This window comes from Diplotaxodon limnothrissa, linkage group LG23 (assembly GCF_057381915.1).
Source record: "Diplotaxodon limnothrissa isolate DT_005_m linkage group LG23, D_limnothrissa_male_GT1.1, whole genome shotgun sequence".
NCBI lineage: Eukaryota > Metazoa > Chordata > Actinopteri > Cichliformes > Cichlidae > Diplotaxodon > Diplotaxodon limnothrissa.
The window spans coordinates 7,914,732-7,933,523 of record NC_140617.1 but is presented as its reverse complement, the minus strand read 5'-3'; the positions used below and the strand labels follow the sequence as shown (position 1 = coordinate 7,933,523).

Genomic DNA, 18,792 nt, shown 5'->3' with positions numbered 1-18,792 from the left:
TGTCAACGACTGCATTTCTGATTACTATCGTAATGTGAAAGTGCCATCTTTTTTCTTTTTTTTGTGCAGTAAAGCACTGAATCTGTAAAAGTGAGAGTGTTAAGTTGCATCCTGTCGCGGTTTTAATTTGCAGCACTTTCTGAATCAGATTTGTGTTTGAATGTTCCACCAGAATAAGAATTTGTCCCTCTTTTGATTGTGAAAAATGATGTCTCGTAGTGCTGCTGCTTTTGATGCACTGCTGTGATAAATGTACACTTGAGATGCTGGCTATGTAAATCAAGGCATGTTTACCTTCACATCAATGCATAGATTCAACCCTTTTATGCATGACATTCCCACTGCTGCTCATTTTCTGCAGCACATGAAAAGACCAGACAAAACCAAACCCTGAATATAATCATTAGATGATGGAGAAAAAAACCCTCTCTTCAGTCACAATGTGTATGTCCTTTTTTCCCACCTTTTTTATATAGACTCCGTCTCTTCACAAATGCTCAGTAACACAACTTCAATAATTTCTGTGGGGATCTTTAAGAAGAAGACAGCAGCTGATGAAGCTGGGGCTGCCAGGAACAGTTTGAATGTTCTGAGTTTAACAGCCAGTCCAGTGCATTCAGTCTTTACATGTGGGCCGGGCCTCGATCGCTCAGCTGCACAGCCTTTTGAACTGCAATCTGCAGAGGCAGAGCACATGATAAAAGACTCACAGAATCTCAGAACTCACCATGAATAGGCCTAGTCTCAATAGGGATAATTCAAACTATACAGTATAGCTCCGTCTGTAAATGATGGTTCGCCGGCTAAATGAAGAAGTTGGGCCTATGCTTACTCCCCCTGCAAAGGAAATATACTGACTCACTTCCAGGCCCTGCAGCCCTGCTTTGTATTTAAACACCACCTGTGGAGGGGTCAGCAGGAGGAATTTCCTCTCTAAGTTCATAATTGTGCAGAGATGTCAAGTGATCTGCACTCTGTCATCATACAGCACTTCCACCCCACTTCATTTAGCTTTCTCTTGTCTTGTGGATGATCATTTATAATCATTTCTCCCTCTTCTGTTACTTTGACAATCCAAAGTAAACCCCTGCCTCGTCAGTGGACTTTAATTTTGCATTTGCACAATGTCAGCCTTTCCGTGGAAATAGTGAAGTAAAAGTGAGCACACCTTCATATTATCAGCACTAATGTTTTGTGTAAAAGGAAGGTTTAGCTAATGGTTTATATCGGAGTCCATTATCCGTCATTTGATTCCCTCTCTTCTACGGGACTCGTGTTCTCCGGCAGGCTATTTGAGACGGCAGCATCAAGGTTGCTGGCCTCCATTACAGATAAACATGGCTCAACCCTCTCAGCTCCATCTCTGTCTCTCTCGCCATGGGTCTGATAATGAGAGGACAGAACAGAGGGGGGATCAGTCAGTCAACATGGTGTTTACTTGCAGACCTGCTGCCATCAAAGCCTGTCTCATAGTCATGCACATTTGTCCTCTGTTTTTAATGAGACTTTGAATAAAATTTTGGTAGCCTGGAGAACGCTTGGCCATCTTTTGCTCGTGGTTATCGAGTGCAGAGGATAGAATTCATGATGGTTTCTGTTTCTGAGAGTGATTAGCGTGTTTCCTTTTGTCTGTGTGTGTTTGTGTGTGGTGAGCTCAGGTGCGCAGTCTGAAATTGGAGCAGGAGGTGGAGAAGAATAAGATCCTCTCTGAGGCACTGCAGACTCTCGCCACAGAGCACCACGAACTTGAGCAATCCGTCGTCAAGGGATCTTCACCACGGAGTGCCCTCAGCGAGGATGAGTTCCACGACGCCGTTTCTGGTGAGTTGACAGGTTATTAAACACGCAGGAGACTTTGTGGCAAGCTCCTACTCACGCTCAATGCTCTTTCATCCACCTATAGGACACTGGAGTACTTTTTCCTGTCAGTGAATGCTTTCGGTATGTTTGCCGCTCCTCGAGCCCCAAGTGGTTCTGTTGAAAATGAATATGCTGTGAAAAAGTCCTGCATGTTCTACAAACATAAAAAATATATACCAGTAATGCTTGCTAAGATTAAAAAAAAAAAAAAAAAAAAAATCTACAAAAGAGAAAATTTCGGACTTGGTGGTGTTTTCGCTTGTTTTGAATTTATTCAAACTTTTTTTTTAAATTTCATTTGTTTGATTTTCCTGAGGAGTTATCTAACCAGCTTTCATAGATAAAAGGGAGTCATGGCTGAAGAAAATGAAATAATAACAGAGCTGCATGGGACATTTGCACTGATTGTTGTGGAGCATGACTGAATGTTTTTTGTGAATAATGGTTTAGGGTTTTTTTTTTTTTTTTGTCTTTTTTTGTAGCACAATCAAAGTGTTAGCATAAAATTAGTTTTAAAAAAAAGAAAGCATCCAAACAAGAAAAAAATGAATAATTGTATGTTTTGTATACTAATAACACAAAAGTGACAGAATTACACTTTGTTTTTTGGTTACTCCCTTAACAGTGGTTGTTGAGTAATCAGTGTATAATTTGTTCTTTTCAACTGAGAATAAAAAATCAGAAAATGATAAATGCGGCACAGAGAAAAATCAAATAATGCAGTGTTTTTCCTTTTCGTCTTTTTATTTTGAATGCAAAACTGGGAAACAAATATCCGAGTCACAGATCTGATTTGATTTTATATACTTCATCAGGAAGTAACTAACTTCTTTGTATCGCACACTTTACCGGGCAGCTACGAGTAAACAAGTCGCTGCCTAAATAAATATCTAATCAGTCAATCACATGGCAGCAATTCAATGCATTTAGGTGTGTAGACATGGTTGAGATGACCTGCTGAAGTTCTAACTGAGCATGAGAACGGGGAAGAAAGATGATTTAAGTGACTTTGAATGTGTTGATCTGAGTATTTCAGAAATGGCTGTTATGCTGGGATTTTACTACACAACCATATCTAGGATTTAGAAAGAGTGGTCAGAAAAAGAGAAAATGTGGTAGCGAAAATGCCTTGTTGGTACTAGGGGCGACAGTAACTCAAAGAATGAATTGTTACAACCAAGATACGCAGAAGAATGTCTCTAAATGCAAAATACTGTGAACCTTGTAGAAGATGGGTTATGGCAGTTTGGGCTTGGCACACTTTTGGCTCCTTAGCACCATTTGAACATCGCTTAAATACTATAGCTTATGCCGAGCATTGTTACTGACCATGTCCACCCTTTCTGCTTCTAGCAGGCTGATGCAACATGTCAGAAACCATTCACATGATCTCTTGAACATGACAATGACGTTAATGAGCCCAAATGGCCTTCATAGCCACTAGATCTCAATCCAATAGAGCACTTTTGGGATGTGATGGATAGGGAGATGCATATCATAGATATGCAGCTGACAAATCTGCAGCCCCCATGTGATGAAGTTATGTCAGCTGTCAGTGCTTTAGATCATTCACAGCAAAGTTAAGCTGCTAATGATGCGTTTTGCAATTCTAATTTTCCAAACTGCATCTAAATTATAAGATAGAGCGCTTGTTAGACTTTTATTTATCTGTTCTTTCGTAAGTTGATAGCTTTCCTTTTCGTAGGTTGTGAAAGTCACTTTTTTTAGCATTCTTATATATTTCACTTGATGCTCACGTTTTCATTACTTCAATTACTGAGTCAAGTGTAACACAAGGAAGCGAATGACTTCTCAATCACACAAAGCTGTTTTGTGAAATCAGATTTGGTCCTTGATCAGCTTTTTAAATTTCTATTTGATGCATTCAACCAAAAGTCATTCATATTTTTTGTGCTGTGTATCTGTTGCAAAAATGAATACTTCCAACTCGTAGTACATCTTTTTTTTTTTTTTCAAAATTTTGGACGCTGAGCTTATAAATTTAGTTTTGGAAAACAATATAAATTTTACAACAATATATCCGTATCAATTAAATTTGTCTTTGGTGTTTTGTAATCAAACTCACGGCAACACTGTTCTCAAATGTACAGGCACATTCATAATGCCCATAAATGGGTTTTTTTTTAATGGTGGGTGTTTTACATCGATCGGTCAGCTTACAGTAATGGGAAGGAAACTATACTGTCCTTTTAACATTTGATAAACAAAAAGTATTTCTTAATTTTGAGATAATACACAATTTTCTGTGCCTTCTAATTGACAAACTATCTAATAGCAATACTTTTTTCTAGATACTCAGAGGATATTCAGTTGAACAGTAATCCTGCAGTGACTCCTCTACATGTGTTTGTCTCCACCAGACTCAGAATCTGAGCTTTCCCTGAGCGGCTTTGAGACGGTAGCCAGCCAATCCTGTGAGGAAGACGACGACGAGGACGAAGGCTCTGTCATGTTAAGCAGCACTTGCAGCAGCCCCGCCAGCACGCTGGAGCAGGATCACCATGGTGACAAGGCTGAGACTCAACCCAATGGGATAACAAAGCATAGGTCAGCTCTGCAATACGCCATCACAGTTTCTTAAATGGACTGTTGACCTCTGGTTCTTTTAATCTCACATCCAAAGATGAACAAGCCCATCAAAGTCACTGCCCTTTCATACAACATAGCAGCCTAATATTGTTGAATTTTTAATTCTTTAATTCAAATTTGTTATTAGTGTCAGATATGTGTAACAGCATATTAGGTTAAAAAAAAAAGAAAGAAAAAATTTAGGGTGGCCTAGGCAATGGGTCATATTCTCAGAAAATTGATTCTGAGGTTCTGATTGTACGATAGATTACAAATGCACTTAATGCCTAATTTGACCATTTAGTAGAAGAACTGACTGCAAATTTATAGAGTTATCAGAGACTCCATTAGCTAACACATGAAAGTATTTTATTAAGCTGTCCTTCCACTTTCTTAAACACTTGTCCAGTTCAGGGAATATTTAGTCAACTGTGTAATTTAAAGACTAAAGAGCTGATGCTAATCTAATAAAAACATACCCGAGGGAAACCACTAACATATGTTCAGTCTGTCAGGAATTGGAGAATTTTTTATTTTATTTTAAAGCAACACTTATTTTTAAGTTAAGAGAACCTAATTCTTCTTGAGATTGTGAAGGTTTATGAAAATTGATTTAACAGCTGGTTTAAAAAAATCTGTGTTTTGACCAAGAAATTCAAGTGCCAACCTGTAATTGAACAGAAAGTAAGGATAAAGTAGTAGGACTGGTATTTTTCTTACTTGAAGATCCTCATACTATGAATTCTGAGTCTCTTTAACATAATCTTAAAGAGATTATTTCTTCCCAGTAAGCTTTAAGCTAGTTTTGAGGCATGCTTGAAAAACTTAGAGGAAGTTGAAATTGCACATCATGAGCATTCTGGAATGTCCGCTCTACTGTCAAACGGATGTTCCACTCCAGAATAAAACCTTTTCCAGTGCCCGTTCTTATGAAGTGGAACTTTGTGGAATGCCTGCATGGTTCTGTTCTAAGACCAACAATCTCTTGCAGATATATTATGCATATATTATTATATTATTATTATCAGATGCCTACTGTATAAAGTGTCATTTCTATGCTGATGATGCAAACATTTATGTATCATCACAGAAGGCTGAAGAGTTTTTCAGTGATCTGTTTTTAGTTTGCAAAATATTAAATATAATTTAAAGTAAAATATTTACTTGTATCTTATTGAAAATCAGTCAGTACTGATGAGAAGGGACTAAATAAGACAATAGATAAGTGAATACATAAAGTAATTTATGTATGTATAATAATTTTGTATAGCTTGGTGTTGTCTAGGATTCCAAATTAGAATCCCAGTCAGACTTTGGGAAATATTTTTCATTTTGTATGTTTGAGTGGAGGTAACCAAAATAAGACTAAATATAACCATTAATAAAAAAAAATAAACCATTATGCATTTCAAAAGATATATAATTTATTCAGCTCTGAGAATTTGATACATTTCTTGTTCATAAAATCTTTTTTTAAATCTGTGAAGGGCCTTACCCACATAAAATAAAACTTTAAAAATGTGCCACTACAATTAAAATCAGTTTTATTTTATTTACTAGTACCAGTTCAGAACCATGTTCACCTCAAAACAGTTTACATTATAATGTAAAGACCCTCCAATATTAGAAACAAACCCTAACACTCACATGACCCACAATAAGCATGTACTTGGCGAAAGTAGGAAGGAAAATCTCCCTTTAAACAGGAAAAAATCTCCAGCAGAAAGAGGGAGGGGCAGCCACCTGGGACCAGTTAGAGGTAAGGGAAGAGAAACAACACTATGGGAGAGAGGGCCAGAGTTTAATGATTACTAATGATTAAATGGAGTACAGGTGTATAAACACTCACAGAGTGAAAAGAAAGCAGTAAAGAAGAAACAATACATCACATGAAGACTCTGCAGTCTAAGCCTACTGCAGCATAACTAAGAGAGGGTTCAGGGTCATCTGATCCAGCCGTATCTATGTGCTTTATTAACAAAGAAAGCTTTAAGCCTAATCTTTAAACTAGAGAGCGTGTCTGTCTCTCACATGTAGACAAGCTAGTGTAAATAAGCAAAATCTAAACTATTGCTGCCATCACATATAACGACATTCACTGACTTTAAAGTTCTATATTTGTACAACACTATGGTTTAAACTAAAGCAAATATTTCATCACTTAAATCAGTTTTTAATGCATGCAATGTCTTGGGGGGGTTGTTTGTTTGTTTGTTTATTTGTTTTTGTTTTCAGTCTTTATGTCCAGTCTTTATCATTTTTGTTATAATTACTGTTTGCGTGGTTGTTTGTCTGTCTCAGTTTATAGATGGTCTTTATGTTTATATTAGAGTGCTGTATCTTTAAAAGCCTAAGGTATAACAGTCAGTTGCACTTTCATTTAAATGTAACAGTGTTTACATGTATCACTCCTGTCAAATGAATTAAATTTCTTTTATTTAAACATTGTAAATTTATTTTAAAAATTTAAATTCAAATATTTTCAAGAACACGGTGAATGTATTTTAGTCACTGCTTCACATTACAAGGATGGATCAACCTCATCGTACCACCGATGTCACCACTTGGTTGGATTAAAAGCTTATTTAGTTGATGTAACTGAAAAGCAACGAAAATTTGGCCGGGATGATATTTTTTGTTCATTAGGAACTACAAAGCAAGTAGTAAAGAAGCAAAGATGTTCTTGGTAACATTATTGATATGGTTGCACTTCCTCCCATTTGAGTTTGTGACATTGTTAATGGCGTAAGGGGTGTGATCACGTTAATCCAACGTTGCTAAGCAAAACAATGTGGTTTTCTGATAAAAAGCAAAAATAAATCAATTTAAAAAGTGTCTTCACAAAAGTATAAAAGTTTTTCTCTGAGAAATTTGAGGGTTTTTTTCTTAAATGTATCACTCTCATTTAATCTTTACTACTACCACTATAATCTATAATCTTTTTTCCATAAGCCTATTTTCATCAAATCTATATTGTTGTTAGACCTATGCAGTGTTAGATATTTAATAACCCACTCGAACAGTCCTTTTTTTTTTTTTTTCAGTGATCTTTTTAACTTCTTGAGGTGTTTCCACTTCACCGTGTGAATAATTTAGAGTCATGGGCAGCCTGGTAAAGGCACAAGAAGGAGTTGTAGTATAGAAAGGACTCCGCTCTCTGTTGGAGCCGTTAAATATTGATAAGGTCACAGTGTAATGCAATAATCAGTTTGCAGTATGATCCCTTGTTGGCTGATCCCTCGGGCAGCTGGGGAGTGCGGTTCACATTATTTGGGTGATTTTTAAATGTCATCATTACGCTAATGCCTCGGTTTTTACATTTTATTTTTGTACTTTAAACTAATCTCCAGCCTGCACACCTTATTAGACAGTTTGAGACAGACAGGACATAAGTGCTGCTGATGGATGATTCCTGCTAACCACCTTTGCTGCTGGTATTGTCTGTCTGGGCTTTGTTCCAGTGTGTCACGTAATACATTAGGCTATTGTTGACTATATTCACTTGATGTGATGCTTGCAGCAGGTATTGTATGTCTGGCACATTTACTCCAGTGGAATATTTTTAGTGCACTAGAACAAAATGAAAGCATCACATACACTTTTTAGAAGTACTGTAATTTTGTGTGTGTGTGTGTGTGTGTGTGTGTGTGTGTGTGTGTGTGTGTGTCACGTGTCATTTTAGGACAAGCTTACCGGCGCCAATGTTTTCGAGAAATGACTTCAGCATTTGGAGTATTCTGAGGAACTGCATTGGAATGGTGAGAATGGTTTTCTAGAGTTTTTTTTATTGCCCATCCATTATGATGACGAGGATCATTCCACCCACTGCTTTGGTATTTATGGTCTTGTCATGCAAAATAGCCTTGTGCAGGTGCAGACAACACTTAGTTACACTTGTGGTGACTCTTTTTCCGATAGTTTGCCAGTAAGTTGATTTATGTCCTGATACTAGCAAAAACAAATACATTTTTTTAGCCTAAGCTGCATTAGTGCACACTAAACTTAAATTGACTGTATTATAAATCTGCAGCTCTGAACCAACCCTTAGGTTTAGTTTCCAAGCACCGCAGAAAGCAGCTGTGGAAAAAAACACAATGTACACTATTTTCTCAGCACTAAAGAGAAGAAGAAGAAAGCTAGACAACTGGTGGTGACAATAGTTGAGCGTTTAGCTACTTAAATTCCAAATAGAGGCCAGAAGAGCTAATGGAGAATGACTCTATATTTATCAAGTAGCCAAAAACATAATTCCAAACCCTTTTTTATAAAAAAAAAAAATATGACATCTGTGTAACTAACCTACTCCTAGCAGAACTTGGGAGATCAAGCAAAAAAAATCACATATTCTGAAAGTCTCAGGTTAAGTGTCAGGGTATTCATGAATCATGATGACTTTCATCTCACAAGGTCACTCTTCTATTTGAAGAATTTTCTGAAGCTTTTTCTTTTATTACCAGCAAATACAGCAATAAATACTCACCTTAATGCGGTAGATACTTTGGTCCAGAGCAACGTAAATGCTTGTATGTACCAAACGACCAAACACTGATCCTTTTTAACACTCAGCAGCTCGGAGCACTGCCATGTCAAAAGACCTTATTTCCTCTTTGTAATGAAACCTTGTCCTTCAATTCTCCTTGATGTCCCTTTCAGGAGCTCTCCAAGATTACAATGCCAGTGATTTTCAACGAGCCGCTTAGCTTCCTGCAGCGTCTCACAGAGTACATGGAGCACACGTACCTCATTCACCAGGCCAACGCATCTTCAGATTCTATTGAGAGAATGAAGGTAGTTCATAGGTTTTCTACTTAAACTGCCCACAGGCACAGCTTAACAATTTTTTGCTTCTAGTTTAGTTTCTCTGATTTGGTGTGTGTTTTTTATCTACTGTGGCAGTGTGTGGCTGCGTTTGCAGTGTCCGCTGTGGCCTCCCAGTGGGAGCGAACAGGTAAACCATTCAACCCTCTACTGGGAGAAACCTATGAACTAGTCAGGTAAGTGAGCTGGTCCAGATCATGTCCAAACCTGACTGTATGAAAAATTCTGAGCAATATCTTTGCAATTAAACATTTTGAAGTACCCAGTCTTTAGTGTAGGATATTAATTATGATGATAATTAACAAAATACACTCACTGGATACTATATTAGGTGCATATTGCGAATAGCAGATCAGATCCCACTTTAACTTCAGATTATTTATGTTCAAAAAGACAGCTTGCGATAATTTGAGCTTTGTGATAGGGTCGTTACCCATTTTCTGCTTCCAGGAGAGTATACTGTGGTCATAAAGAGCTAGAATTAGTAAGCAACAATACTCAGGTAGGCTGTGGAGTTTAAACATTGTTCAAAGTGTGCCAAAAAAATATCTGCCACACCATTACACCAGCACTAGCAGCCTGAATTGTTGATACAATGCAGGATGAATCCATTCTTTTGTGTTGTTTACACGAAATTCTGACCCTACTATCCAAATGTCACAGCTGAGATGGAAACTCATCAGACCAAACAATATTTTTCCATTCATGTATTGTCCAATTTTGGCTGTGGGAATTTTAAACTTAGTTGGCAGGAGTGGTACCTGGTGTGGTCTTTTGCTGTTGTAACCCATTTGCTTCAATGTTCGACATGTTGTGCATTCAGAGAGCTAACGCTAACTGGATGTTTTCTCTGTTTTGGGCCAAAAAAATCCCAGTAGATGAGCAGTTTCTGCGACACAGTCAGACAGTCCCATCTGGCACCCACGATCATGCCATGTTGAAGTTCAGCAGGTCACGTGCGCCTAAATGCACACAGTTGCTTCAGTGTGATTGACTGATTACATATTTGTGCTAACAAGTGGTTGAGCAGGTGTGCCTAATAAAGTGGCCACTGAGTGTATTTTATCTAGCAACAAGTTCTTAAATTCTGCTGTGCAGCTTACCAAACATACACAGCTGTCTTCAAATGCCTCCATTCATCATAGCTGTGTCCCTGGTTATTTCAGGGAGGATCTGGGCTTCAGGCTCATCTCAGAGCAGGTGAGCCATCACCCTCCGGTCAGCGCCTTCCATGCTGAGGGCTTGAAGCAGGACTTTGTTTTTCATGGCTCTATTTATCCCAAACTCAAGTTCTGGGGCAAGAGTGTGGAAGCTGAGCCGAAAGGCACAATCACACTGGAGCTGCCCAAGTAAGAGCTGCTAGCTGTTTTTAAAAAGGAAATATTACCTGTATCAATATTTATCCTTTTACCAATTCGCCTATCGCCTTTTCTATTACCATTTTGAAAGTGCACATTGTGCCAAACTGTTTTGGTTTTTTTCCCTCCAGGCACAATGAAGCCTACACATGGACAAATCCCACATGTTGTGTTCACAATATCATTGTTGGTCAGCTGTGGATTGAACAGTATGGAAATGTGGAGGTGGTCAACCACAGGTAAGAGGATCAGCATGTAAAATGCTTGTACATAAAGTACTTGTTGAGAATTATTGAAGCATTAAAATGTCTTAATTAAAATAAGGCAAAGAAATAAAGGGAAATGTGATTCACAGTGTTATACTGTCTGCATTTGCATTTTAAACATGTTTTAATGTGCGATAATCAAATAGGAAGCAGCCTTTGGTCTTTATTACATTATTTCATGAAAAACAAAATGAAACCATTGTTATCACTGGCACATGCAGTAAAGTTAAATTGAAACAATGCTTAGCCAACCAAACAAAAGAACTGTGTTTTATGTTGTATTGTTAAGAGCAGTCTGACGTTTGTGTTACAAGATTTAAAATGCTGTCATTAACTTTCATGGGAATTTATAACAGAGGTTTTTCTTTCTTAGATAAAGGCAAGTAAAGAAAATAAAGTGGCCTCAAGCCATGATGTTTCACATCAAACACTTCTTTCATTAGCCAGCTAAGCTACGCTACTTAATAACGTGTTCCTTTTATTCATGCTTCCATTATAACACAATGCATGCAGCCATGAAAAGGAACACGTAGCACTGACCTAATATCTAAGTATCATGTGTTTCAAATTACGGCTAAAGAAAAAGTGTGATACAACTAGGGTTGCCAACTCCCTGAAAAATAAATAAGGGACACCTCGTGGCCAGGGCCGGGCGACCCAGTTGTCTTCACCCTTCCCAGTGTGGTGAATTTTCTAGCTCTTTTTTTGTGTGTGAAATTATTTTTTTAACCATTTGACTTGAAGTTGATTTAAGTAGATGTGTATTCTATTCTTTGTGATATGAACACATGTGAAACAAATGATCATTTAGCCATTTATTTTTAGCTCAAAATGACAACATTAACACAGTAAAACAGGTCTCTTTCTTAAACAGAAGCCTGTCATGCTTAACTTTTGAGAATATAAGTAAATCTTTCTTTAAAAGCACTCTGTCCTGCTTAACTTAAAATAATAGAAAACAATAGAAAGAAAAATATTCTTGTAACAGTGCACATTTAGTGCATTTAGTACAATTGGCTTCAGTTGAGGTATTATTTCAGCTTTTCTAATGCTAATCAGCTGCTCCTGTTTGTAAACCCGCTTGTTCCCATGATTACGCATCATAACTCATCATCATTATTCATCTATGTATTACTTTTATGTATTAGTCATCAATTTGTTGTAATCATCTATCCTTGCAGTTGTTTATTACACAAAATAAATTATATTATCACACTTCTGGCCACATAGCGCTGATATTCACTGCACATGCCCATATTAACGTTTTCCAGCCAGGTGTTTTCCTTTTCCCATTCTTCCCTTTCTCTGAGGGGAACAAACATTGCTGCTCTAATGCTGGGCTCACACTGTGCGATTTTTGGCCCATTTTGAGCCGATTTTTGAGTGATCGGACCGATTTTGGCCTTCATTGTGCGTCGTGTAGTATACGTGGGGTAACGAGAAGTGATTAACACCTCACGACCAGCTCCCGATCATCAATCGCTCGTGAGGGTGTCACCACAGGCGCTCACACTGCTCACGCGCAAACGTAAACGTTGGTGAAAAAGACGGCGCAGCGCGGCTGTGCAGCGTGTGATCTGGACACAAGCGATGGAGGCACAACTTGTAGAACTTTGGAAAGCTCATCCGAGCCTTTTCGATGTGGCATCACAAAATTATCACGACCACAACAACCGTGAAAATAGTTGGATTTACACTGCTGCTCAATCACAGCTGCCTGATCAATGTTTTTCATTAGCAATTTAGCAAAGTTGATGGTAGTGGTGTGTCTGTGTGAGTGAAAGACAGAGAGAGCGAGCGACAGATTTTCTGTTATAACCTTCATTTTATGGAGGCACAGTGTGAGCACTCAGGTCGCATCAGAGCATCGGGCCGTATAGTGTGAGACCTGCATCGTGACCTATGAACGTCTAACCCCTGTGAGTCAATCGTGCAGTTTGAGCAGGAGCTGAATAACGTGACTGAAAAAATCGCACAGTGTCTGCCCAGCTTTAGGTGTACTGTCATCCGAGACTTGCACCGCAGAGTCGGCGTTTGTTCCCCTGTTGACCATGCTTCTTGTTGTGGTCATCTGTTGTCTTCCGGTATTTTCTCCGCAAGCGACCTTTCCTCGACCAATGAGATGAGCGGTAATCTGAATTGTCATACTCGAATTGTCATAAGTGTGCTGTCAGCTCATTGGTCACAAAGCAGGAGAGGGGCTGGGAATTATGTTTTCAAACAAAGTGTTAATTCCATAAACATTTATAGACTACTTTTGATTCTCACTGTATTACGGGACAAAGTGCGTCCCTTATTAGCTCAATACGGGACGTGTACTTTTGTTTCGAAATACGGGACGATTCCGTATTTTAAGGGACGGTTGGCAACCCTAGATACAACTGATAAAATATTTTGGGGAAGCGTTGCTCTTGAAGAAAACAGACAGAGCAAATGAGGAAGTCTTGTGTGACTCATCCTGTTTCTCTTTTCACTTAGAACTGGTGAAAGGTGCTACTTGAACTTCAAACCATGTGGCCTTTTTGGAAAAGAGCTACACAAAGTTGAAGGATATATTCTGGATAAAAGGTAGAGCAAGATGTTCAGAGATGTAAATAATGAGCCGTCTTTGCAGAGAAGACTGATTTCAGTCTTGAATGTTGAATAAAATAGTGATGTGAGAGTGGGAGAAAATGCCTTCTCTTTAACCTTTAAGTCTGAATCTACATCACACATTGAAACATACCATAGGACACTGTGAAACATTAGTTTTCTTCCATATTACATGGAATGACAGTGAGTGTCAGATAGCTTATTTATCTGCCTATACTATCAATTTTTCCCTCATCCACCCCTCCCCATATGTTTGGGTGGATATGTCTGAATAAGCAGCGTTTTTTTAAAGGTGCTTCATTTGTAAATTAGGATCTACAAAATGTAGTATCAACCTATTTTAAAATTGAATCATTGTGCAAATAATCACTTAACAATTCATATGGTTAATAACTCATTGCAGTGTTAATTGCCTTTTTGACAAAATAAAAGTCAAAATACTCGAGTGTGGGAGAGGCGGTTAAAATCAGCAAACGGTAAAAACAAAAACGGGGGCAGTTCGATTAAAGATGGAGGATAAGCAAATCCAGTGAGTCATCGTAAACATAACTAGTGTGCATGATCACAAGAGCCAGACCAGATTTATATGCTGATAAATAATGTGCAGCAATAACAGATGCTAACAAGCAAGAAGATGGGAAGAGCTTGTGTTTTTTCTTGTTGTTTTTTATCTCAACGTGATGTCCAGGCCAAAAACTAGATTTTTGGTTTCATTCAAAACATTACATTTCCAGAAGTCTCCCACTCGCAAAAGTGTTGTGTGGGTTTTTTCTCTCTTTTTTTGAGCTTTTGTTATGTTGACACTAAAAACAGAATGGGGGAAAAAAATCATTACAACTGAAATCATTACTAGTGTTTGTGCCTCGGGACATTCGTGTGTGTTTGTGTGGTTATGGTTAAGGTTAGAGTACGTATTCACGAAATTACAACAACTCCTCTGAAGTCTGTGTGTATTTGACAGCAAAAAGAAGCTGTGTGCTCTCTATGGGAAGTGGACAGAGTGCCTCTATGTTGTTGACCCATCTGCCTTTGAAGCACACAAGAAAAACAACAAAAAAGGGGCAGAGGACAAGAAGGGCAGCAATGCGGTATGAATTACTGAACACTGTGGAATCCCTTCACTTTACTGTTGTGATGTTTGCATGAGTAATATCATCCAGTGGTAAAAATGGCAAGCGACCGAGATCATTAGTGTTCATATTTAACACGTTCTGTAATGATGCATCTTGGCTGGAGCTCATCTGTCTGTTCAGCATTATTTGTGTTTGTCGTGCTGTTCAGGGTTGCGCTGAGGATCAGGAGGAGGTTCCTTCACCACCTGCAGACACTGTGGAGGTGGTTCCTGGCAGCCAGCTGCTGTGGAAAATAGCACCCAGACCAGCTAACTCTGTCCAGGTCCTGCTGATTAATGCACCATTAGATCTTTATTGGGTACTCTTAGAAGAAATCCAATGTTTTAACGTACAAACGCAATCTTTAATTGCAGATGTACAACTTCACATGCTTTGCGATGCAGCTGAATGAGTTGCATAAGGAGATGGAGGGAGTCATCCCTCAGACTGACTGCAGGCTCAGACCGGACATACGAGCCATGGAGAACGGTGACATCGGTAATGATTGGTGGTACTTAACCTAAACTGAAACTGGGGGGAAATTTTCATTTGCTTCCTCAAAAAATGTCAAATATTTTGATAGATCTCGCCAGCGAGGAGAAGAAGCGACTCGAGGAAAAACAGCGAGCTGCTCGGAAAAACCGCTCCAAAGCGGATGAAGAGTGGAAGGCGAGGTGAGACTGTTCTTCTTTCTTTATACTTTGACGCAGTAAACATGAAACCACGCAGGACTGACTAATTCCAGGCAATATTAAACCATCAGCCTTTGTTAGTGCAGATAAAATACCATTGCCTTTCTATTACCTCATATGAAGTTTTCATGGCGTATGAATGAATTAACAGTTCTTATCTATATGGTGTCATACTTTGTGTGCTGAAAAAGCTCAAGTTGTATCTCCATTTTATCTTCACTTGTCTTTTTTTTCTGCTGCATCCTCGCTTTGACGTTAAGAAGCCCTGCCCTTGGCCCGAGGTTAGAGCTGTTCGCTGTTCGCATCCGAAATGTTTGATGTGATCACGTGACCTTAACACATCTGAGTCTCTAAATTATCTACCACTGTGTGTATTTTCTATCCAGATATGATAGAGACAAATTTAATAAATCCGCTTTTCCTTCCACCAGCATGGCAGCTCCTCTTAATGGCACCAAATGCAATTACTCAATCACCCCATCTTCCCTCCGAATCATACATTTCTTTCTCACTTTCTCTTGTTTGTATTCAGTTTTGGCTCACCCTGCTGGGATCTATGAATGCTGATATTTCTGTGATGTGTTTTTTAGGTGGTTTCAACAGGGGCAAAATCCCCACACCAGTTCCCAGGACTGGCTCTTCTGTGGTGGATACTGGAACAGGGCCTACAGCCAGATGCCGGACATTTATTAAAGGACTTTCTCTGCACAAAGCATGAACTGTTTTTATTGGAAAATTACAAGACCAAGCAATATGAAAAAAGTGTACTTAAACAGTGTGGCCTTAATCTACTTTATGGAGGTGAAGCTGTGCAGGAAATGTTTGACAGTATAGCATTTGCATTGACTTAAAGAGGTTTTTCTTTAAAATGGACTTTTAGCACAGTGGATAGGGTTTGTGATTTTTACTGTCCACCTGTCTTCTTTTAAATATTCATAATAGTGTTTTGTCTCCAGTTGTATATCTGTATATACTTTCCATAAATCCAGCCGTCAGTGACCTCATGTTATTTACATTCGCTCTGGACTCACATTGCACTCGAAAACCCACTACTCGTCTAATGTGGATTGTGATTATTTTCTCCTGTATTTTGCTTTGTGAAGGAAAAAAGATTACAGAACAAAACCCACTGTAAATTTTCTGTATTAGTCTCAACCTTATAAAGATACATTAAGAACTGACTAATATGATTTTTTTATTATTTGTGTTTATTTTTTTCTGACTGCTGAAGACATAGATTGATATAAACCATGAGCAAAGCCTCAGTGATGGCAGTTTGGCCACTGTGATTGCGTTTTGAGCCAGAATATCCATATTTAGACATGAGGGCGAAGTCATGCAAGCTTATTGAGCAACTGACTGAGCACAGAAAAGAGACTAACATTAAAAAAAACAAAAAGAAAATAATTTTACTCAGCAAAAATTAAGATTTTGGGGGGGATGGGCCACAAACACAGTGCAGTCCAGTTCAGTGCTTCAACTTGAGCAGAGATGAAGCTTTCTACAGTGATGGTCCACAGCCACCTGTAAATAAAGTGAACACACACATCTAATGCTAGGCCTCAACAGAATCTGAATAGATGGATATTTAATAAATCGTGCCCCCATACGGTTACTTTAAGGGGAAACTAGAAAGTGCATTTTCTGAAGAAACTGCAGTGTGAATGCTTGAATCTGAATGTATGCATTGAAATGAATTAATTGCTGAATTTTAAGTTAAAAATGTTGAACGAGATGAAAAATACAGAAATTTGCACATGAAAACAAAAAAGCTGAACTGCTAAAAGCTGACAATCACACAGAGAAGAAGTTGGAAAAAAGCTGAAAATGTTTAAAATGTAAATTAGAAAAAGATGAGTAATGAGAAAAGAAAATTTAGAGTCAGACTTTTTCTATGCTTAAGTGCTTTCTATCTAAGATTCACACACATTCATACTCTGATGGATGCGGGCTAACGCCAAGGATATTTGACTGGAGCAGCCAGGGATCAAACTGCAATCTTCCAATTAGCAGATGACCTGCTCAAGCTCCTGACCTACAGCCACCCCATAAACCATAGCAATTTGATGACATCCAGCAACTTTAAGGGGCAAAATAACCACTGACAACGCAAACTGGGTGGGTCCCAATACTAGAACTGTACTATACTAATTCACAGTGAACTGTTATTTGTTAAAAGTCATCTGTTGCCTATGTAATAATCTATTTGTAACCCTAATTGATTAGTCATTTAATGCAGCCCGCTTGAATGTGTAGTAATTTACATATTGCACATTTAGAATAATTTATGACTATTTCTTAGACATTTAAAATATTCTGTCACTCATTTAATGACCTCTATGAGTCACTTCTAATTAGCCAACCATTTAAAGTAAAGTTTCACATGCATATTGATGAACTGCAAATATATCAGAATATACTTACATTTATATTTATATCTGTTACACATTATTGTAATTGACTGCAGTGTTTAGTATCATTTAAAATAATCTGCTGTACATTTATTGTTATTACTTTTTATGACATCTCACTTATTTTAAACGTAGAGCAGATTATTAGACATTTAAAGTGATCTTATTCATATTTTTCGTAATAAAAGTATAACTACACTATAAATAATAACTATATATTTTCTTCTGTACTTAGTTACCCACTCTCTATGTGTGTGAACTGTATAGTAATATCAAAGGGCAAAAATAAAAATAAACAAAAAAGACAAACTTCATTTCATATGACTTGAGCAGCTTTACAGTGCACTTGAATTACAGGGCAGAATACAGTCTTCAAGCCTGTGTGTGCTAACTACCACTACTGCTACAGACAGAAAATAAAAAGCAATTTGTGGGGGGAAATCCATCCATGTCATTCACTTGAACCTTGACACCTTCAAGTTCTTGGTAATGTTTTGCTGCCATCACCAGCTGAGAGTAAATGTGAACTAACAGCTCGCATTACATGAAGGGAAGCACTCCATCTATTGGTCAAACGTAGGGCAGAATTAAGGCTATTAGTATGAGTAAGGTGCGTGTGTATGTAATATTTACCTTAATTTTAAACACGGGAATGAACTGATGCTGTTTCTTATGGATCCTGTCTGTTCCTATACTGATTAATAAGGTTTTGTGTTAATGTGAAGCGACTGATATTGCGACAGATAAATATATCAGATGTTTAAAATTCATTCATCTATTTTCTCCAGTGTATGGAAGTCAGGGTCATGGTAATGCCGGAGCTTATCACAAGTGTCATTGGGTGAGAGGTGTGTTGCACTGTGGACAGATCACAGAGCTAACGCAGATAGATAAACATCCATTCACACTCACGCCTGCAGCCAATTTAGAATGACCAATTAACATAACATGGATGCCTTTGGAATGTGTGAGGAAGACAAAGTACCTGGTGAGAACCCACACAGACATGGGGAGAGCATGCACACTCCATGGGGAACAGCCACAGAGTCTCGGGATTCAAACGCAAGACCTTGCTGCGAGGCAGGGTGATTAGC

The 18,792-nt window shown here is 38.2% G+C and overlaps 1 protein-coding gene across 1 annotated transcript in view; it reads left to right on the top strand.

Moving 5' to 3' along the window:
• The window catches only part of osbpl1a (oxysterol binding protein-like 1A), a 37,259-nt gene extending 21,171 nt beyond the window's left edge, over positions 1-16,088 (top strand). Inside the window, exons 16-29 of the mRNA XM_085347476.1 lie at positions 1,659-1,821; positions 4,242-4,428; positions 8,132-8,207; positions 9,103-9,237; positions 9,346-9,443; positions 10,434-10,616; positions 10,757-10,864; positions 13,370-13,459; positions 14,445-14,571; positions 14,765-14,878; positions 14,970-15,093; positions 15,179-15,269; positions 15,548-15,568; positions 15,878-16,088. Coding sequence (XP_085203602.1) covers positions 1,659-1,821; positions 4,242-4,428; positions 8,132-8,207; positions 9,103-9,237; positions 9,346-9,443; positions 10,434-10,616; positions 10,757-10,864; positions 13,370-13,459; positions 14,445-14,571; positions 14,765-14,878; positions 14,970-15,093; positions 15,179-15,269; positions 15,548-15,568; positions 15,878-15,980 — 1,620 coding nt within the window. The 3' untranslated portion in view covers positions 15,981-16,088. The remainder of the gene's footprint in view (positions 1-1,658; positions 1,822-4,241; positions 4,429-8,131; positions 8,208-9,102; positions 9,238-9,345; positions 9,444-10,433; positions 10,617-10,756; positions 10,865-13,369; positions 13,460-14,444; positions 14,572-14,764; positions 14,879-14,969; positions 15,094-15,178; positions 15,270-15,547; positions 15,569-15,877) is intronic.
• The last annotated feature ends 2,704 nt before the right edge of the window (positions 16,089-18,792 follow it).